Source organism: Rattus norvegicus, chromosome 4 (genome assembly GCF_036323735.1).
Source record: "Rattus norvegicus strain BN/NHsdMcwi chromosome 4, GRCr8, whole genome shotgun sequence".
Taxonomy (NCBI): Eukaryota; Metazoa; Chordata; class Mammalia; order Rodentia; family Muridae; genus Rattus; species Rattus norvegicus.
Window position 1 is genome coordinate 150,165,450 of NC_086022.1, and position 25,338 is coordinate 150,190,787.

The 25,338-nt window shown below is 39.2% G+C and overlaps 1 protein-coding gene across 6 annotated transcripts in view; it reads left to right on the forward strand.

The window, feature by feature from the left end:
* The window catches only part of Pparg (peroxisome proliferator-activated receptor gamma), a 125,362-nt gene that overhangs the window by 69,707 nt on the left and 30,317 nt on the right, over window positions 1-25,338 (forward strand). For 5 of the 6 annotated variants that reach the window (XM_006237009.5, XM_039107130.2, NM_001145367.1 and 2 more), the window contains 3 exons: window positions 7,820-8,047; window positions 9,367-9,536; window positions 18,083-18,221. In XM_006237009.5, coding sequence (XP_006237071.1) covers window positions 7,828-8,047; window positions 9,367-9,536; window positions 18,083-18,221 — 529 coding nt within the window. In that variant the 5' untranslated portion in view covers window positions 7,820-7,827. Of the gene's footprint in view, window positions 1-7,819; window positions 8,048-9,366; window positions 9,537-18,082; window positions 18,222-25,338 lie in introns of those variants that run through there. The other variant, XM_063285619.1, reaches the window with a different exon arrangement.

Consider the following 25,338-nt stretch of genomic DNA (forward strand, 5'->3'; position numbering starts at 1 on the left):
TTTCCCTGAGTGTGAATCACGTGTCTAAGTCTCACAGTCAACATATTCAACCTTGCCTAACCTAGCACTTCCTAAATTTACTTGACTACCTGATCTTTTTCTGTGTAATGATTTTTAAAGGAACATCATTAGCATATTATAATACAGTTGGGGAGATGCCAGATAAGACAGGCTTTCCAGGCCACACAAGAGCAATGAAGAACTGGAGTGAGTAAGTTTGAGAGGCCAGGCACTCCCCTTTTCCAGAGGTCTTTAGAACAGGACATCTGTTTTACTCATAGTCCTGTTTGAACAATGGGGCTCTGCTGTGTTTCTTCCTCTTCCTGTCCCCCAGAGGCTGCCTTGGAGGCTTTTAGCCACCTTTTGTATGACGATGGGACTCTGGGTACTAATATATAAAAAATTGTAACTATTGTTTATTTAGAGCTTCATAAGTATCCTAGGTGTTCTTCATATATTATCTCATTAGTCTTCAGAACAGAACGAGGTAGCATTATCTTACAGATGATGAAATGAGCTATAGAGACATGGTGAACTAAGACCTCAAAGTCAGAGTTTGAATCTAGGCATCAGACATAACACTGATCAGTCCTTTATTGTTAATGTTCAGAACAGCAACCTACAAAAATAACAAATAAGATGGAGTTTATCTATATTTATTATGTAAAAACTCAGGCCATCACAATGCTTATGCTAATAAATTAACCATTCCTTTAACCTTCCCATTAATTAGAGGTTATTATTTTTGTTTGTGTAGTGCATACTTTTCCCTTCACTGTGACCAAATGTCTAACAAGAAATGACCTGAAAGAAGAAAGGTTTACAGGGGTTCCTGGTTTGAGAAGGTGTCACTATGGCTAGAAATGATAGGAGCCAGCTCAGATTCCTCAAGTCCTCGCCCCTCTAAGGAACAGGAAGCAGAAAAAGACTGAAGGATGAAGTGGGGTTGGGCTAAAACCCTCAAGGCCCACCCCTCAATAGCCCACTTTCTCCAAGGAGGCCCTACCTCTTGAAGATTCCAAAATAGTGCATGCTAGCTGGGTACCAAGTCCTTCAACATGTGACCCTGCGGAATACATTTCACATTCAAACTGTAGCAGGAAAACTTCTGTTGAAGAGTTCTTCTGCATTTTATTCTGTCACAATCTGCCATCTGATAAATGGTTTTTTGCATGAGACTTTTGACATTTGATGTGACTCGTATATATTAATTAAGACCAAATACATCTTGATCTATAAAAATTGGTGGGGATAAAAGTCTCTTTTTCAACATATTATATCAATATAATAACAACATCACACAGCTCAAAGGATGCTGGGCCAGGAGACAGAAAAGATGTGCTCTCGCCCACCCAGTCTCTCACTGACTATTTTCATAAGCAGATCATTATGTCCATTTTCTTTTACTGTCAAATGGGGAATGACAATTATTTCAAAATGGCTGTCTCCCTGTAATATTTCAGGATGATTTTTATCTCTGGATGTTGGCTCACAGATGGGAGTGGAACTATATAATTCCCAAGTTAGTTTGTATGATGTCGTGCTTTACACAAACCAGTGAGGAAGGGCTGGCTGGGTAAAGTATGGGAGCCATACTTCTGAGTACCATGATATTAACGTAAAACAAGAAGACATTAATAATCAGTGGTTAAGTGTCTCTTGAAAATTCTGACAAAGCTACTAAGATCTAGAGAGTCTATGAGATGTTGCCACATTGCCTCAATGCTCATAAGAATACATTTCTCTCCTGAGAGACACAGCCAGAATACAGCAAATACAGAGGCGAATGCTAGCAGCAAACCACTGAACTGAGAACAGGACCCTCATTGAAGGAATCAGAGAAAGGACTAAAAGAGCTTGAAGGGGCTTGAGACCCCATATGAACAACAATGCCAACCAACCAGAGCTTCCAGGGCCTAAGCCACTACCCAAGACTGACCCTGGGCTCCAATTGCATAGATAGCAATGGATAGCCTAGTAAGAGCACCAGTGGAAGGGGAAGCCCTTGGTCCTGCCAAGACTGAACCCCCAGTGAATGTGATTGTTGGAGGGAGGGTGGTAATAGGGGGAGGATGGGGAGGGGAACACCCATATAAAAGGGGGGAGGGAGGGCTTAGGGGGATGTTGGTCCAGAAACTGGGAAAGGGAATAATTGAAATGCAAATAAGAAATACCCAAGTTAATAAAGATGGAGAAAAAAATCATAAAAAAGAATATATTTCTCTTATTTATTTTTTAGCATTCCTCACCAGTATCATGCCTGGCTCAACATGAGTTGTTGAAATGTGTTGTGTTTAGTATAGACCTGGAAGATTAGGAAGAGAGCTATTTAATTTAGCTTAAGTGTGGCCAAAGAGCTTTAGACCATCTGTATTCAACACCCACTCTACCTAATAATTGTCCACAAATTACTTTAGTGTCTGGACCATATTTCTCCCCAAAGCTTTCAGAGCTGGGCTTGGAATTCACAGTATGTTAGACAAGTATTATATTGCTGAGATGTACCTTCAACCCTTGATTACTCTTCTTTAAGAATTTTGAGTACATGGTGGCACATGCCTAGAATCCTATCCCTCAGGAAGCAGAGGGAGGAGGATCACTGTAAGTTCTAGGCCAACCACCACTGCACAGTAAAACTCTATCTAAAACAGAAAAGAATAAAGAGAAAAAGAAAACTCTTGTACTTTGCAGAGCTGTTTAGAGGATTAAAATAGATCATTGAAGTGTAGTATCTAGTGTAATCATTACCAAAGAATCAGGGGTCTATTAATATTAACCAATGTAAATACTGAGGAGGTACAAGCATGCTGCCACTGGGCTATAATCCCAACCTCTACTGAACTTTATATCCCGGCTTTTAAAAACAATTGTGGTATAAATTTGATTTTGCTAACCTTTTTGTTTTCCTGTACTGGGGTTTGAACCTGGGACTTCACTCTGATCAAGCAAACTGTCTACCACTGAGTCACAACCCAGACCTCCCCAGCATTTCTAGTAGAAGTTTTTCTTCCCCTAGATAATAGCATCATATCCCAAAGGCAAATCATATAGTTCTGGTGCTTGATTTCACAATCTGATATTTTTCTGACCTACTTCCATACTCCCAAATAGAGTCTATTCAATTAGAGAAGTCACTTTATTCTTGCATGAAATCAATTATACTTTTGTTTGAAATGCATTATACTTTAGAGTATGTGAGAAGGCTGCTCACTAACCATAACAGAATTGAAAGCCAAGTTTGAAGGTCAAAAAGAAACAGCAGAGCTGTGTCCTTGCACACAAAATCTGTCTAAAGACTTTCTTGAAAGATTGTGAAATTGAAGGATATGCCTTGAGGCAACAGGACTCATGTCACCCATCTGGAATGTTAAGACACTGACTTACTCCTGAGAATGGCTGTTATTCATACAAATATTTTGTCCATTTGCTCTTTCATGGGTAATTGCATGGAGTAACAAAAAACACCTACTTAACTTACAGCTTGGCAGCAACAGAAGCTTATGTTTTCTAGAAACAAAATAAGAAGCAGCTTTCCTGGACCATCTCTAAGTCAAAGTAAAATAAAGCATGTTTGGATCCTGTGCCTCCCAGTAACCATGTCCATGAAGTAATGCTCTTGAGGTCAAGGTGGCCCAGAATACATAAAGGGAAAGGGAGAGGAAAGTATGTATTTCAGCAATAGATATTACTAGAGAAGAGCAGACAAATATTTTTCTTTCTTCTTTGTCCTCCCTGCTTAGAAAAGTAAGGAAACCTGGGCTAGGGTACACACACATGTACACACACACACACACACACACACACACACACACACACACACACAAATATATATATATATATATATATATATATATATATATATATATATATATATATATCAAGTCTAGGTTTAGTGCCCAGTATGACAAAAGAAGAAAAAGGAACTATTCCAGTCTTCCTGATAGTCCTCAAAGGGAAAAACTAAATATATAGATTTCAGGGTGGAGTTCTAGCTCATGCTGTATCTTGTTATAATACCAAAGCTTAATCTTTTTAGGGGAGCTTACTTACACCTGACAAGACTAAACCATTAAGAATATATTTTCATTTTCTTCTTTCTGCTTAGCCAAATGAGAAATTATTCTATTCTTCCCTATATAAGAATACTTCTCAATTGGTAAGCATATAGAATACAACAACCATACAAAAGAACTAATGGGAAACAGAATGATAAGGTGTCTTTTCAGTCCAGACAACATCCAAATGCAAATGCTATAGATACTTAACAAGATCAGAAATTATGTCAGCATTAGAGGGAGATTCATGGAACATTTTATAGAGAAAGTAGTATTCAGCTTTGAAAGACAAAGACAAATGTGGTGCAAAGAAATGAAGGATAGGAAAAGATACAGAAACCTCAGGAATCTACATCTACAAAAAAAAAAAAAGAGCAAGAGGAGGAAACAGGAGGCCGGTAGACCAGTAGGATATGCTAGGCATTGAAATATAGTCTGAAATAGCCAATGGAAAGTGAGACTGAAAAGGTAAGTTAGGACCTGCCTGGACTGCTTATTGAAACCCTGTTTCAAAACCTTAGGCCTGGGGAAGTGTAGAATATTTGCCTAGCATGTGCAAAGCTCTGGGTTCCATCTCCAAATGGAAAAAGAAGTTAACCAATAAAATGATGACTGACCACTTTTTACTGCAACCTAGGTATTTTTACATCCTTATTTTCACTTCTCAGTATCTGTACAGAGGCATACCCACCATCTTTAACTCAATCAGTCACAACAGATACCATGAAAAACACCCAACTCTAAGAATATTACAATCTAGACAAGAAAGGACAACTTTTGAGAGGTAAATAACTGATAACAAAGGGTAAGAAGATAGAGAGATGAAAATTAAGCATATTAGGGAGAGAGGCAAAGTAACTCTGGCTGGGTCCATGAGGAGGAATTTTGGAGCAAATGATATAGTTTGGTGGGTATTCCTGCTAATTAGGAATACAAACCTCTTTCTAGATGTCACTGAGACCAGGACGTCCTCTAAGTTATCACCAATGTACATTCTTCTTTTTGGTGTGCAGTGTTTACACCATAACATAGATAACTGAAGGTTGTTTGGGTACTTACTATGCAGATATTGGACAAGGAACCGAAACTTTGCCTAATGAGCCCGCTTGCAACGCTGAGGCACACCAACAGAGCTAGTATCCTTACTTGTATCTACAAGGAACTTTGCTTTCTTATGAAAACCATAGCTGAATTCTTTCATCTCATGCAGCCTTTAAGAAAAAAACCTTAGCGCTCTGTGTGCTGGGAAAAGAAGAGAGAACCATTCGCAGATAGCCCTACGAGAGGAACCCATCTTCCAGGACATTTTTATCAATGAGATTATTTGAAAAGGTAGTTTCTAAGTCAGCCCTGAGTTTGAATCACACACACCTACCTAGCCCATGGACCTTCAACAAGTCATGAACCCTCACTAGTCTTGTCTTTTTATCTATAAAGTCAGGATATTTCAGCATATGTGAAATAAAAGGTACATGTGTCTGGTACATGGGATGTACTCAGTGGTTCTGTTTGTTTCTCTCCTTCCCTGCTCCCTCTGCTAAAAGTTCAGAGTCATTTCCTCCAGCCATCAGTTCATTTAGTATTTAATAGATAAATATTTAATGAGCATTCACTGTGAGTCAAACCTTTGTCAAGTGGTGCTAATATGACTACAACCAAGATAGAATTTATGAGTTTGTCTTTGTCGCCAGGGTTAACAATGTTGAATTGACACAACTCTGTAGCATGTAGAGTAGTGATTGCTTTTCTAGGCACCACTTTGAATGGTGAGCTCATTTCAAACAAGCAAATCAGACTTACAATTACATAAAAATTTATAGTCTATACTCACCAGTGACTCACAGTTGATATTGAATACTTTGAACCTAAGTAGATCAGAATTTTGTTTTACTTACTATCAGAATTTTGTTTACTTACTTTGTTTTACTTACATACTTAGAAAAATGGACATTTGCTGCTCTTCCAGAGGTCCCTGGTTCAGTTCCCAGCACCTAAATGTCAGCTCATAAATGTCAGTAACTCCAGTTCCAGGGAATCTGACATATTTTTCTGGCCTCAATAGGCACCAAGCATGCACATGGTGCACATACATGCTACATACATATTTGTTGGCAAACAAACACTCATACACATACAATGAAAATATATTTTAAAAGAAGGGTCAGGCATGGTGGCATACACTTTTAATCCAAGCATCTAAGAACCAGAGGCAAAAAAGGAGGAAGGGAGAGTCAAAGGGAGAAAGAAGAGAGAGAGAGAGAGAGAGAGAGAGAGAGAGAGAGAGAGAGAGAGAGAGAGAGAGAATGAGAATCAAATATACAGGTATACAAGGCTGAGAGGATAGCTCAGCCAGTTAGGTACTTATGAGCATGCGAAACTGAGTTCAGTATCCAGAAGCCACATAAAAGTCCCAGGCATATACTTGCAATCCCAGCACTGGGAAGTTGGAGAAGGAAGATCTCTGGAGCTTACCACCAACCATTCTAACCTAACTGGTGAACTTTAGGACACAAAAGACACCATCTCAAACGGTATGAAGGATGTTCCTGAGGATAACCAGCCCCTCCATATGCACAAGCGTGTATGTGCTCATACACACACACACACACACACACACACACGTGCAAACACACACATATGAATACACACACAAGAAGATTGCAAATCAGTAACAAAACACCAAAGATCTTAGCCCAAAACAATGCGCAAAAGCTATTCATGGCTATTCATGAAATGAAAACACAGAAATGGTGAAAAGGTGCATATAAAATGTTCAACATCACAAATCCCCAGAGAAAACCAAATCAAAACTACAACAATACACTGTTCCACAACTGTTAGAATGACTAGTACATAAAAAGAAGAAAGGATATAGGGCAATGGAAACATTTTTTAGTTATATACTATATACTGTGCAGCCATTATAGAAAACAAGTAGAGATTTTCAAAAACTCAAATGTAGAATTTCCGTGTAATTAGCAGCCCCACTGCTAGAAATATGGCCAAGAAATAAAATTACTATGTCAAGATTTCTATGTTCCTTTGTTTATTATGACACTATTCTCTATAGCCAAAACATAAAATTAACATAAGAATCTAGGACATATAAACAAGTAAAAGTAAACAAAAGGCTCAGTGGTATATATAGACACACAAATACAAAATGCACATATATATACTAACATGCACATAAACAAACAAGTAAAAATAAACAAAAAACTCTGTAGTATATATACACACATGCAGAATGTACACACATGCACATACATGCACACACACATACACATACATATAATGGAATACTGTATGGCCATTAAAAAGGAGAAAATTCTGCTCCTTGTAGCAATATAGATGACTCAAAGGAACACTACACTAAGGGAAATGAACTAGACGCAGAAAATGCCACACACTCTTGTTAGTTGCCAAGGACTAGGCATAGGGAAAATAGGAAGACTGGCCAGAGTTTCCATTAGGCTCTGGAGACCTGATGGACAGCAAGATGATTAGAGTTAGGAACACTATATCATATATTTGAAATTTGCTAAGGGAGCAAATCATAAGTCCTCTCATCTCAGAAACTCAAATAAAGTCTGACTTCCTTCTTACCTGGATGGTGCTAGAAAGGCAGTCATGCACTCATCCCTCATAGGGAAGTTTGAGTGAAATGCTTTATTAAACTCATTCAGCTCCCTCTCTATATGTCCTTGAGGACTGCTCTCTCCTCCAGAACTTGACTCATATCCTGTTCTTTCTTTCCACTTCAGAAATTACCATGGTTGACACAGAGATGCCATTCTGGCCCACCAACTTCGGAATCAGCTCTGTGGACCTCTCTGTGATGGATGACCACTCCCATTCCTTTGACATCAAACCCTTTACCACGGTTGATTTCTCCAGCATTTCTGCTCCACACTATGAAGACATCCCGTTCACAAGAGCTGACCCAATGGTTGCTGATTACAAATATGACCTGAAGCTCCAAGAATACCAAAGTATGTTCCCTTTTCAAACTACTAGGGCTGGAATTAGACAGTCTCTGAATATCCTTGAATAAATGCTCTTGAGATCAGCACTCTGAAGAGAAGGCGTCTTTACGCAGTTGTTTATCTACTATACTTAACCTTCTAGATGTCTGTGATAGGCCAAAAAGAAGACAGAGCAACAGTGTTCCCAACCCCCCCCCCCCCGTTTCTTTCCTATCTTGTTTCTGTCTTTGGAACATTTTCTAGGGTAATTACATTACATCGACAGTTTTGTCTTAGGCTAAGAGTCCATCATGTAAACTTTGAATTCTCCCAGCCTCTTACTAATAAGTCACAGTTGCAGGTCAACTTACATGACTCATCATCGCTAAGTTACAATTACAATTAGGTTTTCTTTCTAATCTGTAATTTGTAAAATTTACCTCAAACCCTAGTTTGGGGCATAAACTTACATGTTAACATCGTGGCTGATTGACAGATCATCATGTCATTAAGTAAATTGACATCAAACATCAGCCTCAAGAAAAACCAGAACTGAACTTTTCAAGATAAAGGATCATTTCTGTGGTGCTGTTTCCTTGATTTTTATCTTGTGGGCCAATGTGCTGGTTTTCCAGAGTCACCCCTGTGTCACAGGCAAGCATTACTTGATAATAAGTAAGAACTTCCTGTAATTTCTAGTTGTTTTCTTTAGATAGAAAGTATACGTGGTTGTATTTATCTGTGTGGTTCTGGGTTAGAGCCTAATATGGAAATGCAACAGGTCTGAGCTCCGGGCAAACACAGTACTTGCTTCACATGGGTTCTCCTGCTCTCTATCAAAGATCTCTTTACAAACCACCTATTGACTCAACCCTGTTGATAACCTGGCACCTCAGGCTGGGCGCACCATGGCATTTTCTTGCCCATGTTCCTTCTGTATTTCTTTTGCAAGAAAAATTTAAAACTATTTCTAAAATGCACCATTTCAATAAAACCCATAGTAGCAGAATGAATGCCAGATGTGGCCCATTCCCTTGCCAAATATGTTGCACCTCTTCAAACCCTGTGCAATGTCTGTGGGGAGTGGCAGGGGGACACACTTAATTTCCTCCATTTTAATTCCCTTCCTGCTTTATTTGTGCAGGTGAGGCTCTGGGGTGTAGTGACTTGCCTGAGATGATAAAGTCTTACTTTTTCCTATCGATGTTTCTTCATGTCCCCCAGCATCTCTCCTGAGACAGTAAAGTTATGGCATGAAAATCTGAAGGCCACCATGGAAAGCCACGGTGCCTCTTTAAGATTGTTTGTCATGAGATAACCATCTTCTCGAAATTTCCCATGCACAGGTGCGATCAAAGTAGAGCCTGCGTCCCCGCCTTATTATTCTGAAAAAACCCAACTCTACAACAGGCCACATGAAGAGCCTTCAAACTCCCTCATGGCCATCGAGTGCCGAGTCTGTGGGGATAAAGCATCAGGCTTCCACTATGGAGTCCATGCTTGTGAAGGATGCAAGGTAAAAATACATTTTAAAAATCATCCTAGAATTTTCTGCAATTTTGCCTCTCCCATTTCCTATTACAAACTCACTCAAAGAAATTAAGATAAAGTTATGGGCTTTTTTTTTTTTGGCAGAACTCATTCTTCAAGTAATATAATATTTGACAATCTAAGAAAAGCTAATAAAAGCAGGGTTACTCTGCCCCTCTTCCCCTTCTCCAAAATGATTCTTTGAGGCATCTCAATGCATCTTGCAGAGGTTTTTTTGAGAGGATTTACCCAAGGTATCACAGCAAGATAGTGAATGGTAAGCTAGTACTAGGACCTAAATTTTCTGATTTCTCTAGTGTTTTTCATCAGGCTATATAATCTCTTAAACAAGTAAGGCTTGATAGATGGTATATGTATATCACTTGACCCGTAGACAATGCTGCAATATTAAGCATGTTTCTACATTAGAACTGTAGAAATTGTGAATCAAAGGCATGGATCACTTGGGTAGGAGCTTCATTTATCCCCAGAACTGCGAAAGGAAAAACAAAACTATGGGTTAGAGAGGCTGGTCCCTACCAAGCCCTAAGATAGCGCCGTTCCCTTAGTCCAGCAGCAGACTAAGCCTTGAGTAATGGAAGGGCAAAAAGCAATAGCTGAGCTCTTCCTCTGTGAAGAGTATTTTAGAAAGTAAAGAATATGCTACCCCAATTATAAGGAAAATAACTTAATATATTCATGTTTTTATATATGGTTTTTAAATGACTTTAGCATTCTCAGGGATAAAATAGCATCTAACTAATCATGTTCTGGAAGTCATAGAATACATTGTTTATCAGTATTTACCTTATAAATACTGGAAGGTGTGGTGGTGTGTGCCTTTAATATTAGCACTCAGGAGCAGACACAGGAGCATCTCTGTGAGTTCAAAGTCAGCCTGGTCTCCATAGTGAGTTTCAAGCCAGCCCTGTCTCAAACAAAGTAAAACATAAATAAATGAAGTAAATACAACTTCACTTGAGCTTTTTCTAGAGACTAAAGATGAAGCACACCAGGTGGACATGAGTTAGGACTTCTGGGCTCTAGATGAATGACAGGCAAATAAAGAAAAACTATTTTTTTAATTCGTAACCCTCAGCAGATATTGTGTGTGTGTGTGTGTGTGTGTGTGTGTGTGTGTGATTATTTAACCACATTCTACAAACATTTTTTTTCATCTATAAAGCAATGAAATTTAGTTGGATCTTTAAGGTTCTTTTAGTCCAAAAGTAATCTAATATGGTAAAAAAAAAAATACAAGCTAGAGTTGCTCCGGCCACTTTCTCAGGCAAGCCTGCCAGTCACACAAACACTTCAGCCCTCAGTCACCTTATGTAGAAAACAGTTTGATTAGTTGGCAGCCAAGGTCTCATACATCTCTAAGGTTTGAATTTCAAAACGAGTCCTTGAAACTCTCCTGGCAAGAGATGCTTTCATTTAAAACACCAAAGCCCATTCATTCATGAGCCTGGCATGATGGTGCATGCCCATAATCCCCACTCACAGGAGGTGGAGGCAGAGGGATGGCAAGTGATCTTGTTTCAAAAAACAAAAACAATGAAAAGAAATCAGTCTGTGGTTAAAGTATCTGTGATTCAATCATTATGCACAATCAATAATCTAAGATCCCTGTAAGGAAGAGCATATCATTGTATTTAATGAGAGTAAGGTTTACCCAATTTTTTTTTAGTTGCCAAATTCTTAAATTCTGAGCCATATTGATCTGAAAAACGCATTTGTTTTAGGTCATGCTGGTCATATACATTTATGAGTGTGAACTGTGTGATCATTCAGACTTTGTAGTAATTTATTTCCTATATGTTGGCGGGATACCTAGAAAATTAGAGCTTACAAGCAAGTTCGAGACCCCAAAAGTACAACAATGCCAAGCAACCAGAGCTTCCAGGGACTAAGCCACTACCTAAAGACTATACATGGACTGACCCTGGACTCTGACCTCATATGTAGCAATGAATATCCTAGTAAGAGCACCAGTGGAAGGGGAAGCCCTGGGTCCTGCTAAGACTGAACCCCCAGTGAACTAGTCTATGGGGGGAGGGCGGCAATGGGGGGAGGGTTGGGAGGGGAACACCCATAAGGAAGGGGAGGGGGGAGGGGGATGCTTGCCCGGAAACCGGGAAAGGGAATAACATTCGAAATGTATATAAGAAATACTCAAGTTAATAAAAAAAAAATAAGACTCAAAAGTTTGATTCCCACTTATGGATGTCCACTACAGGTCATGGAGCCTGAAAAAACATAACTCAAGCACCAAACTACTGCCTCATTCCCAATACATCAGGCCAGTGGCTGTCAGTCACAGAGATGTCCTCCTAGCTTATCACCAGTACCCATGAGAACTAAGAAGAATGAAATTAGCAAGTGTTTGTGCCTTACCTGTACAGATCTTATTTAACATTTGCCATTCCCATAGAATATGGGATAGTCCCTTAATGAAACTTCAGTTGACCATAAAGCCTGTAGACTCATTTATAGATCAAAAGGAATATTGCATGAGACAGCTGTCGTGAGATCTTCTTAAACACAGTTAGGATGCCAGTGGGAGCAGCTCACATTTGTGATTCCTGTCAAAAGGCAAACAGAGAGGAGTAAACGTGTGGGAGTTGATTAGGGTGAAATAATGACAGGTTCTTGGTATGCTACTACTGCGGACTTACATAAAATAAAACATCTCATTTCTGACAGGCTCTCAGAAACACTGCTGCTTGCTGCCTGCAAATCTGCTTTTTGTTTTTGTTTGCTTGAGTCACCAGTCTTTTAGGCCCTTCATTAGTGAAATAAAACGCCTGAGGCTTCATACTTATAAAGAAGAGATTTATTTGGCTCGTGGTTCTGGCCCCAAGTTGAAAGTCAGCAACTGGTAACTGCTTTCTTGATGGAGAATTCTAAAGTAGTGTAGAACTACAAATGGTGACAGATGGGAAGCAGGAGTGTGTGTGTGTGTGTGTGTGTGTGTGTGTGTGTGTGAGTGTGAGTGTGTATGAGTGTGTGAGTGTGTGTGAGTGTGAGTGTATGTGAGAGTGTGTGTGAGTGTGTGAGTGTATGTGAGTGTGTGTGAGTGAGTGTGAGTGAGTGTGTGTAAGTGTGAGTGTATGTGAGTGTGTGTGAATGTGTGAGTGTGTGTGAGTGTGTATGCATGAGTGTGTGTATACGTGAGTGTGTGTGAGTGTGAGTGTATGTGAGAGTGTGTGTGAGTGTGTGAGTGTATGTGAGTGTGTGTGAGTGTGAGTGTGTGTGAGTGTGTGTGAGTGAGTGTGAGTGAGTGTGTGTAAGTGTGAGTGTATGTGAGTGTGTGTAAGTGTGTGAGTGTGTGTGTGAGTGTGTATGCATGAGTGTGTGTATACGTGAGTGTGTGTGAGTGTGTGTGAGTGTGTGTGTGTGTGAGTGTGTGTGTGTGTGTGTGTGTGTTAGTGTCTCTTCCTCTTATGAAGTAACCAGAATTTCAATCACAGGGACTCCACCCTAATGGCCTTATCTAATCTTAATCACTGTCCAAAGGCCCCACCTCTAGCCTCCAACAATCAGATTAAGTTTCCACCCTCTTCCACTTCACATAAAGATTAAAACTTAACACTTGAACCCTTGAGAGACATTCAAAACAGAGCAACTGTATTTTGTAATCTTTCTGAAAGATCGGTTGGAGCTAAGATTTACCTAAAGCTCTGAGTAAACAGAATCTACACTGCAGTTCAGTGCATCCACTTCTACCTCCATGTTGGGCCCTGTGCTATGTCTTCGTTCAAATACACTCTTGCCTGCCTAGGGTAGCTCAGTAACTCAGCTCCTATGGGCTGAACTACTTCACGAGAAGGCTGCATGCAATCCAGTACAGAACTTCCAGTCTCATGGTAAAAATCAATACCATCCTAAGGACTCAGCTTGTTGTACATGAAATTTTGTTAAAAATAAAAGAACCATGGAGCTGGAGAGGTGACAGAGTAGTTAAGAGATCTGGTTATTCTTCCTGAGGACTCAGGCTCAATTCCTAGCACCCGCATGGTAGCTCTCAGCCTTTCAGAACTCCAGTCCCAGGGATCCGTCAGCCTCTTCTGGACTCTGTGGGCACTGCATCACCGGGTACAAGAGCATATATGCAGGGAAAATACCCATACACATAAAATAAAAATAAAGCAGAAAAATTAAATATTTGGGTCATCAACATAGCTCAGCAGTTAAAAGTGCTTGCTGAACAAAGCTGATCATCTGAGGCACATATCCAGAGCATACTTAAAGGTGGGAAGAGAACATCAGTTCTACTGACCTGTGGTCTGACCTCCACACACAGACCATGGCACACAGGTACCCCCCAAATAACAACAACAATAACAATTTAATAAATAAAAGAATTAAAGAGAAACTTGGAAAACATTTTTTGAAACAATGCATAAACAAAAGTAAGAATCATTTTCTTAAAGGCAAATAGAAAGACATTGGAGTCAGTGGATATACTTCTGGAACAGTGACCTACAAACTTCATTACACTTTCGCTGCACGATAATCCAAAGAGTTAAGTGTTAAAAGATGAAGCAAAATAAAAATGCAAATGAAAAATACACATTGATTTATAGACCCTCAAATAATAGAGTACTGTTAGAGTGTTTCCTTATTAGTGATATGAAGAAACTTTGAAAAGCCAATTTCATTCTTCAAGTCGAGAAATAAATTAACAGAAAAAAAATCCAGTGCTATTCTTATATCTTCCTCTTGAAAGAGTTAAATACCATGAAAAAACATTGCTTCTCATAAAATTGAAGGGGACTAGCAAAAAAAGCAAGTTCTTAGCTATATATTCTATATTTATGCAAATTAAGAATTTGTATGCAGGACTGGGCATAGTGGAAACACCACTAGACCCAGCATTCAGGAAGCAGAGGCACATCTCTGTGAATTCAAGGTCAGCCAGCACTATATAGTGAGACCTTGTCTCAAAAATATGTTTTGTACCTATATTAAATGCATAAATGATAGTCAGAATAATTACTCTTTAGAATGGAAGAATGCTAAATCTTCCCAAATGATTTACTTTGGGTATATATCATAGGAATTAAGCTGATCTTTTATTATTATGGCAATCAAAATTTCTCACGAATAGAGTTGGCTTTGCACATTAACTTACTACTAATCATCAGCGTTGGCACAGCCACAGTCCTTGGGACCTTTTGAGAGGTAAAGGGTTGTAATTACATCAGGTTCTACACGAACCTATTCTGTGGGATACTGCTGATCTCACAAGGAGGAACAGAATTTCCAAAACAACATCAAAGAGGAAACAAAGAGTCCCTGGCAGGACTTCCCTGGGGAGAACCCACAGACCAGAGAAGGTGCTGTGCTGCCATGCTTGGAGCTGTCAGAGGAAGAGCAGCTGAGTTGGGCTTTCAGATGGAGCCAGGATTCTCAAAGGTATTAGGAATGTCGTAGTCAGCCATGTCTGGACTTCCAGAGCAAGCATCTTCAAGTTCTCTTTTAAGGAAAGAATCCCCTACTTAGACTTCATAGGTTCCACAGTTTATGGTCAAAAGATAACTTTAAAATAAAACATCAGAAGCCACATGATAAAGCAATAATTCTGAGTAACACCTATCAAAAAAAAAACTGGTATTGATATCCTCTTCCCATCCTCCAAAAGCAGGTATAGGGATGGCCTGCTACAGGGTACAGAGCAGATCTGTAAAACTTGTTTTAAACAGAGGGATGGGAGCAAAGCAAGGAACTGGCCACACAGACCCCTCAGGAATACACAGGCTGAAAAACCAAGTCAAGTGAAACTTCTAAAAGTTAAATGTATAATTATCATAATGAAAAAGCCAATGGAAAGCTCAAATATCATACTGGACACAGTAGGGAAAGATAACATCTGATCACCAAAAATAATAGCAGTTCATGCTGGGCTGGCTCGATTTTGAAGGCTCATTAAATTCTCAGAACGGGTGGTATTGTTGAGAGCTTTTAAAGGGTATGCTTGCACTAATCAATATCAGAGTGAATCCTCCAGAGAAATCCTCACTGGTCTCACTACATTAGTGAGAAATGTTTGCTTTTACTTTCATCAGTATAATTTGGTTTTTATGTGGTCTTGTTTAATTTGTGTTCTGATTTTTACATATGCAATCAATATTAGTAAACAAGTAAGAACAAGAAAATGGACAGCACAAAAGAAAAGTCCAGAAACAAAAGCTAAACCAAGAAATAACATAACATTTGTCTAATTGGAATCCCAAAACTAATAAACAAAAGAAACTCAGATTTAGAAAACACAAACAAGAAATAAGTAAAAGAAAATCTATACTATCCACACTATAGGAATTCGACAGAGTGCTGGGGAGACAGAATGTATACGAGCACCCAGTGAGACAGAAAAGATCACCACCAAAATCAGTTGACAAGAGACTTATCGCAGAGAGAATGGATGCACGCATGCACGCACACACACACACACGCACACACACACACACACACACACACACACACAGGATTCAAAGTGCTAGAGAGTATGCCTGACACTGCTCAAGAGCAGAAACTGAATGAAATGTTTACAGGTTTTTAAAAATCACTGAAAATGCATTTCAACATAAAGCCTGAGCATTCAGACACTTAGATAATTTCTGTGATCTCTTAGAACGTCACAAGCGCTACTAGAAACAAGATAAGGAGTAAGGACTCGAGGAGTTCCAGAAGTGGGGCACATGCAGAGACAGGAAGACAACACCAGATGAAGGATAAGGCTGACTAAGAAGGGGAGAAGTTACCAAAATGTGTAATAAAGGGTGTAGATATATGAATACAGAATGAGCATTCCTAATTCTAGAATCCAAAATCCACAAGACCCTGAAAATTTTTAGTGCCAACATATTGTCATGTGGAAAATTCCATGGATGAACTCATTGAACAGATTGCAGTCAAAAAGATGGGTTCAATAAAAATACTGTGTAAAGGTATTTTTCAGCTACTCATGGTGGCACGCATCTGAAATCCCAGCACTCAGAAGGCCAAAGCTGGAGAAACCCAAGTTCAAGGTCAGCCTGGGCTACATAACGAGACCCTTGTCTTTAAAAATCCAAAGTCTCAGTAGCTTAGCAATAGCTTGTGTAGCTTGTACAAAACCTCAGTTTAGTCCCTGTTACCACTTTCAGGTTATGTATATAAGCTATCACAGTGGACCTAGAAGAGTACACTTGCTTCTTCCAACATGGGCTCTAGGGATCAAACTTGAGTTGTTAGGTTTACGTGGGCTTTTTACCTATGAAGACATCGTGCTGACCCAATTCCAAGTGTTTTATACCTAGCAGGACCAGACGAATTTAAGAGAAGTGAGTTTCATGAAAATGAACATAATAAGAAATAAAAGTGAATTGTGGACATACACAAATACACCACACACACACACACACACACACACACACACACACACACACACACACTGGAGCTAGGAGATACTTCCAATTAAATTTCCTGCAGTTCTATCCAACATGTGTAGTAAATTTAGATGAGCACTCTGTTAGTCCCAGAAGGACGTATTTGCATTTTGAGGTAGCAGATTTTCTGAGGATTTCCCAATTGCTTCTCGAATTATTTCCTGCTATCTCTTTCTGCTTGCAAGCTACAATGGTAGGATATTCTTTCAACTACACAAATAAATAAAACAAATCCTGCAGGAAATTGCAACATGGAGAATTCCAAACAGTTATTCACATGTGGATTTTTATTGGCCCTGATCACGTTTTAGAAGGAAATGACTATAACTTTGCCAAGCTGCTTAGCACAGTTGTGAAGGCTGGGGCACACTGCTGCAATGATTTGCTGAGAGACTGGACTGATTACATGCTATTTTATTTGCATTACATTAAATCCAGAGCACTTCTCAGAGCATGCTGAAAACCAAATGGAGGGCCAAGGTACGCTGCATGACATCAGTGAGATGTGCTCAGTATATAAGAAGTGAAAAAGAACCCTAGAGGATCCTCTTGTACTTTGGTTTACAGAAAGGACCAATGAATCACAGAAAAGCACTTGTGCAAGGCCCCCATGGTAGAACTGTGTCACAAATGCAACTTGTGTTTTGTGTGTATGCAGAAGTTCATATATGTGCATTGGAATGTGTGTGTGTATGTGTGTGTATGTGTGCGTGTGTGTGTGTGTGCATATATGTGAAAGATGGAGGACAATGTTGGTGTCATCCTCATGAACACTGTCAACCATATTCAAGCAAGGGGCTCCCACTGGCCTGGAAGTCAGCAATTACACTAACCTGGCTGGTCAATGAGCCTCGGGCTTCCTCTGGTCTTTGTCTCCCAGTCCTGGGATGACAAACACAAACCATAGAAGCACAGTATCTTTCCAAGGTTCCTGGGGATTGAACTCAGGCCCTTACTGCAACCACCTTACTGACTGAGCGATCTTTCCAGCCCAAATCCACTGTTGCTGATATCCAAGTCAGTGCATGTCTTTATCCACAGGTTGCTGCTTCCATGTATCACATGGACTTAAAAATTGTTTATTTTCCATCCTTTGCAGGGTTTTTTCCGAAGAACCATCCGATTGAAGCTTATTTATGATAGGTGTGATCTTAACTGTCGGATCCACAAAAAGAGTAGAAATAAATGTCAGTACTGTCGGTTTCAGAAGTGCCTTGCTGTGGGGATGTCTCACAATGGTAAGTGGATACTGAGAACCCTGTGTACATCTTGTAACGCTCCTGGCCAATGCCAGGTCCAGGTCAGTAGGCCCTAGGGAACTAATGGAAATGGGTAAACTCTTCTAAAGAGTATTAACTTTCAAACTCATCCTGATGAGAGCTTCTTCATGTAGACCAGCACCTTTCAGCTTTTAGATAGAATCCTTTGTTTGTCTGGGCACCTGTAATGACTGGAGAAAAGACTTAAAACTTAGGGAAAGGATCTTTGGAAAACTGATGACTTAATGCAAATATAATGATTATCATGGTATGCATGTTGCTCTGAAATCTTTTTTTAAAAACAGCTTAAAAGCAGAATTATAATCACATGTGTTGGTTATTTCTGCCTGCTTTAAGAAAATGCTGAGTGTCTCTGACGATCAGAGTATAAGAATCAAGAAGCAATTATCAGAATTCTGGTTCATGTATTCCGGTTGTTGTTGTTGTTGTTTTGTTGTTGTTGTTGTTGTTGTTGTTGTGTTGTTGTTGTTTTGTTGTTGTTGTTTACCATGCCTTTGCATCAGAGAACACACAGACTTGTAGGAAAAAGACACAAATATTTGGAATTTTCACAAAACTTCAATGCTACATCAATGCAAGTGGATAAAACTTCATATTTTTTAAACCTGTGTTTAAATTCAAACTTACAGAACGTAACCTGTGAAGAAGCATTTCTATAGTGCATATGAGGTCCTGGGGTTCCATTCCCAGCATTAGAAAAAAGAACATTTTTGGCTTCAGAGAAATAGTAGAGAAAATCCATGTGTTCATGAGCTGCAGCACTCACTCACATTAATCATGGAAGATCTATGCCTGTTAAAAACAAATTCTTCATTACCATTTGGTTCTGATTGGTTGACTGTCCCACAAACCTAATTTTAGCTGTAACTTAATAGTGTTTGTGAAGTCTTCGTCAATGCTTTTAAAAAAATCCTTATGGATTCAAGAACTAATATATACTAAAATTATAGGATTAAGTCCAAAGTTTTATTTCATTTGATATCCGATTTTCCCTCCCTTCCTCCCTCCCTCTCTCCCTCCTTCCTTCCTTTCTCCTCTTTTCTTTCTCTCATGCAGGAGATCAGAACCAGGGCTTTGTGCATACTAAATGTGCACTTTACCACTGAGCTACACCCAGCTCCGATCTTTATTTTCTTTTGCTTTCATCTCTCGAAAAACTGATCTGGTAAGAAGATAATCTTTGAACGTAGTGTTCATCTATGTAGACTCTAATATATCTGTAAAGATTAAATTTGTATCCCATCATGGAGATGTTTGTTTCTCATAGTGGGAGCCATCAAGATGCTTGTCAATGACCAACTGGTTGATTCTCTACCCTTTGAAAGCAGTAAAAGGTGCAGTTGTCTTTATAGGCCAGTTCCTTTAAAGGCAAGAGTGAATTATGAATAGAGCTATCAACAGCACTGGACAGGAAGGGGATTTGGTCCAACTTTCCTCAACATTTGACCACATCTGCTTTGTAGCAGTGTACAACTGCAGTCATTGATTGCAAAATAATTTGCTGGTTTAATTCCATCAATTTCCTTTTTATTTCAAACCTCATAAAACATAAGAACAAGTTTTTCAAGCCAAGAGCTTTATTTTAGTTGATGCAATCAAGTTGCAGCAAACTTATTTCATCTTTATGAAGAAATCATTGACTTTGAGGTCATTATCATCAAGATAGTCTAGGAAAGCATGCCAGTACTGCTTTTAATGCTTTTGGGTTTTGCCTATTCTAAAAATTGTCATTTCTCATATTCATATGAAATATAGTTCCTAGCACTTACAGGCACTGCAACATTGATGTAAAACATATTTTCTGTGGTTTACAAGCAAGCACACCTCACAGGAAATGTGTCTCCCATTGCTTAGCATTTGCAGGTAAATGGTATTTAAACTACAAGCTGGGAGTGTAGCCCGGTACAAAGCTTAGCATGCATAAGACCCCAAAGTCCATTCCCAGTACCCTTTCTCCCAAAAATCTAACCTCTGTAGTATGGATAGTATAACTTTCTCCACCCAGAAAAGTCAAAGAAAGCTACCATGCCCTTGATATAAAGTTATCATTTGCTCTCAACAATTAACTAACATTCAGGAAGCAGGACAGGCAGATATCGCTGAGTTCAAGATCAGTCTGGTCGACATAGCAAGTTCTAGGCCAGTCATAACAACATAGTGAGACTGTCTCAAAAACAAACAAACAAAAACTCAGTTCCTTTACTCTACCTAGAGGAGCCAATCTGAACAGTGTGTTCAGTTTTTTCTTGCAAAGACAAGAACTAATGGGCATTAAATGCTTTAGTATCAGAGACTTAAGCAGCTCAACCACCAAAGGACTTACAGCTGGCTAACAAAACTTCTCGGAGGTTTTCAGGTAAATGAGCTTGCTGCACAATAAGGAAGCATCCAAATCGTCTGTACACAGGACAGGAATCTGCAGGGGGCTTTAATCAAGTCCTGATGAGGAATCGTTTCTGAATACAAAACTTTCTAAGTGTCTGTGGTCATACTAGCCAATGCGAGCTAACAGCATGAGTAACAGTACCCACACAAAATGCCACCCTGTGCATTCTACATGAATATCGGTGTGGAGCTGTTTCAGTATATACATGAGTGAACACTCCCCACAACCAACCTGCCCCAATTTGTGTTGCTTTATTTTTGATTTTTAATTATATTATTTTATTTGGAAACAAGGTCTCACTATGTAGCCAAGGTTGATGTAGATCTTGCAATCCTCCTAACTCTCCCACATGTATGTGCTACTCCACCTAGTTTCTGTTACTTCCTTTCTGTTCTTTGCCTCTGTTTAGCCCACTTAATGTGTTTAGATTCTCTATTAGCAATGCAGCTTTGAAGGGAGATTCCACAGTGACCTTCAAAGGAATCAAAGGCCCTGGAGAATAATGCCAAAAGTCATCGAAGCTAGCGATCATTAGGTCCTTTCACAGTTGACAATTATCCCATTATTCATAATGAAAAACATAACTCACTGATTCTTCACTTTCCAACCAGCTAGTCCATACATTTTATAAGATGATATTAGAGTCTTCCAAACATGTGGACATCTGGTATATCAATTGCCTGAATTTGAAAGTTTCTACCCATGTTTTAGTGTCATAAAAGCTTAATTTGTGTGCCTGAATCAAGTGTGTGTGTTATCAGCTGCCAGTCAGTTTAAGGCTAGAGTAAAAACCTAGAGCAGTCTTCCTAGAAAAATCACATGGTGCATTTCAACTTTCTGTCTTTAAAGGTAGAGCCAGGTGTGGTAGTACACTCATGTAACTTCAGACTTAACAAGCTGAAGCAGGAGGATTGCCATGAGTTTAAACCCAGCCTAGGCAAATCTTCTGTTGAAAAGATCTGCTATCACATCCCCAGTCTTACCATATTTAAAAATATATTGGTTTTAATTTTAAAAATTTAGTCACAAAACATTTTGAAGTATGAATATTTCATACTCACAGCTACTGTTTACATATAAACTAAATAACTAGGTTTAGCATAAATACATTTTTTTTAAAAAATCTAAAGTAGAAAAGAATTAGCTTGTGCTACTAATGAGTCATTTAGTCAGGCTTTCTCTATAACACTAGAATTTGATAATTATGTTTTTCATATGTTTAAGTTAGTGAAAGCCTTGTTGATCAGGATGTCCTATGATACAAATGATGTGGGTTTTTTTCCCTTTTATTGAAGATAAAAAAAGCTAACAACTTTAAAAATAGTTTCTTGGTGGTTTCATAAAAATCTAAAGGGAAAAGTGTGGTTTCACAACTTTTGTGGCACTCAGCATTGTCTGAAGTAGTTGTCCCAATGACTGGCAAAAGCCCTAGTATGTCCTAGTGTGTAGCATGAAAGCCTAAATGACGGATTTAAGCTTTATTACTTAAAAAAATCTCTGCTGTAGTTTAGATCTGAAATGAACCCAAAGGCCCTGCGGTGAAGGCTGACTTGCCAGTGCTTGGTTGTTTTGTGAGGTGGTGGGGCCCAGTTAGAACATTGAGGTGTACCCTTGAAGGAGAGGTGAGTCCCTGGCCCCATTCTGCCTCTCCTTGCTTCCTGGCCACCAAGAGGTAAACAAGCCTTTTCTGACACACGTGCCTACCATAAGTACTTTACCACTGCATCCAAAAAACCAAGAGCAATCAGCCATTATCATCTTTGTGACACAAAGGGAAAGATGACAGTCCTCATACACAAAGCACCTCTTATTGTCTCTGGTCTTCGTGATCTTTCTCTAGGGACCCTGCCTCTTCTCCCATTCTCGTCCCCTTTTTACATAGACATCAGGAAAACTGTCTTGCTGTTCCTGGAAATAGTCTCTGTGCTTACAAACATTGTCATCTCTGGACCTTTCCTGTGTTCCCTATCAGAATCTACCTGACATTCAAGTCCCTGTTCACATGTCTTTTCCAAAGACTTTTCTGATTCCTTGTGTTTGCTCTTCTAAGTAGTCTGTGCCTTCCCAGTATACCTCATTCCACTGAAACAGACAGGGGGAACACAGAGGGAGGAAGAAGGAAAGAGTGGTATTGTTCACTGGTAATGGTCATAACACTAGCAGTTATGTCTTGTGTGATTTACATGCAACAAACATGTACAAATGGAAACCTGACCAGGAGACACATCTTTGCTGTTAAAAGTCTGCTATGACTACAAACTCATCCCTTAAAAATTAAAAGAAAAATCTGTTTTTGTAGGATCCAACTTTATTCTTCTATTTTGTATGACTTATTATCTTGAAAATCCATTTTAATATGCCTTTGTAATTAAGTAGCATCTGCCTTTAATGTGCCTATAATTTGGTAGGCATTTTTGAAAACATGTCAGTTTACTATGTTTTAGCATGAGAATCAGATCCAGAAAACAAGATACCTAATTATTCCACATGCCTAAAGTTTATTGATTGAGTGATTGATTGATGCTGGAGATTAAACCTGCTAAGCACATTTTCTACCCCTGGGCTATAACAACCTGTCTGTCCTCTGTATATAACTACCCCAGATATAAAAATTCAAGTTGCTGTCTGTGACAAAATGTGCCCTTTTATTTTGTAAAGCCTCAATTATGGGACAAACATTGCTTTATAAAGGAAAGCAAAGTATATTCTCAAGTACTGTGAGTCCAGAGTGGTTAGCTCTTTGGAGTACTTTAGAGCTAATACAGAAATAAGAAGGACCTTGAGAAATCTTTTCCTAGTTCCTCTTCGGCAGATAAAGTAATTGGGGATCATAGATATTATACAGTTTTCTATAACCCATAGAGAAGAAATCAGAAAGTTGACTTCCTGATGACATCTATAGCAGTGTTAATTCTACCGCCTTCCAGAAGCCAGACAGTCTCTCTCAGTGACTCAGAGTGACACAGAGAATATTTTCCTTTTGTCACTGGAAATTATTCATCACTGGTAGAAGATAAGTGTGTGTGTGTGTGTGTGTGTGTGTGTGTGTGTGTGTGTGTGTATGCCCATATGCCCAGCTAAAGCTCTTTCAATATCACCTTAATTAGGATGGCTAAAGCTAGTGTTCTTCAGCTAGAATCTGAACAAATTCATATCACTATAGGTAGAAGTTCTCAAAATGGCTAAATCTCATGAATAAAGCATCTGTATTGCTAAGCAACTCTGCTACAAGTTAGGCAAACCTTGTCCCACAGGTAGATTTAGCATTTCTACACATCAGGGGCTTAGCAGAGGAAGGAGGCAAGGTCCTGCTTGGTGGGACTAAATCTGTTACAACAGATCTGAAGTAGAGAAACATTTTGTTTCTTAGTACAAGGATGTGCGTATCTCAGGCTAGATTTGAACTTGCTGTGAGGTGAGGATGAACTTGCACAAGTGTTCCTCCTGCCTCTACCTCCTAGGTGCTGAGATTATAGGTCTGTGCTCTTTTTAAAGAGGAGAATTCTGGCTGCATTAGTTCATTTGGAGCCCCAGGCGATTCTAGCTATGCCCACATTAGCTGAGTATTGAGTAAAGGCACAAGGAAGGTTTAGCAAGGCCATTCTTCATAAAGACGGCTTTTATGTTGGGGAAGGAAAGAGTTTTTATTAGGTGAAGGAAAGAGTTAAGGACTGCCAATGTGATAGGAAACTGTCTTTAACTAATTAACTTGGCTATTGTGATTGTCCACTAGGAAAGATAAAGTGCATTTTAGGCATGTTAATGTCTATGTATGTTTTAGTTCCTTATCTATAAAATTTTAACCATAGCCGTTCATAGTGACACACCTTTAATTCCAGCACTCAGGAAGTGGAGGCAGGCAGATCTCTATGAGTTTGAGAGCAGCCTAAACACACACTGATCCGTATGCCCAGCCCACAATTTCTTCATCTTTTAATATGTCATAACTCTTACCTTCTCTAATGCATACTTCCCAATGTACATTTGACTCATCTTCTAGATCAGAATGAGTTCAGGACAGCCAAGGCTACAGAGAGAGCCCTGTCTTAAAAAACCAAAGCAAGAAAAGTTTTAATCGGCAGAGGGCTGGAGATATGGCTCCAAGATTGACAACACTGGTTGTTCTTGCAGAAGACCCTGATTTGATTCCCAGCACCTACATGGTGGTTTGTAACTTCAGTTCCTGGGCATCCTATGCCTTCTTCTTGCTTTATAGGGACTTCACACATGGTACAAAACATATGTATAAGTAAAATATTTACACATATTAACAAATAAATAAATGTTTTCTTTTAAATTTAACCAGAGGGCCAATGAGATAATTCAGCAGGTAATGGAGCTGGCCACAAGCCTAACAACCTAAGTTCATCCCCAAGATTCAGAGAGTAGAAGAGAACTAGCTCCCACAGATTTTTCCTCTGACCTCCCATAATGCGACACTTATTAAAATAACCAGATCTTAGGACAGTATCTAGCATGAAAGTCCACTTATTAATTATTCATCAAGTAAGAGACTATTCAGAGTGTCTATAAAACAGGAGAGGATTCTAGCAACTTCTGTCTCACTGTATGATAGCTCTGAATTTTTCCAATTGTATTCCAGAAATTCTGTATGTGTTTTGTTTTTGTTTTTTATTTCATTTTATTATTTGCTGGTGAGCAATCCCAAGGCTTCATTATGAATGTTAG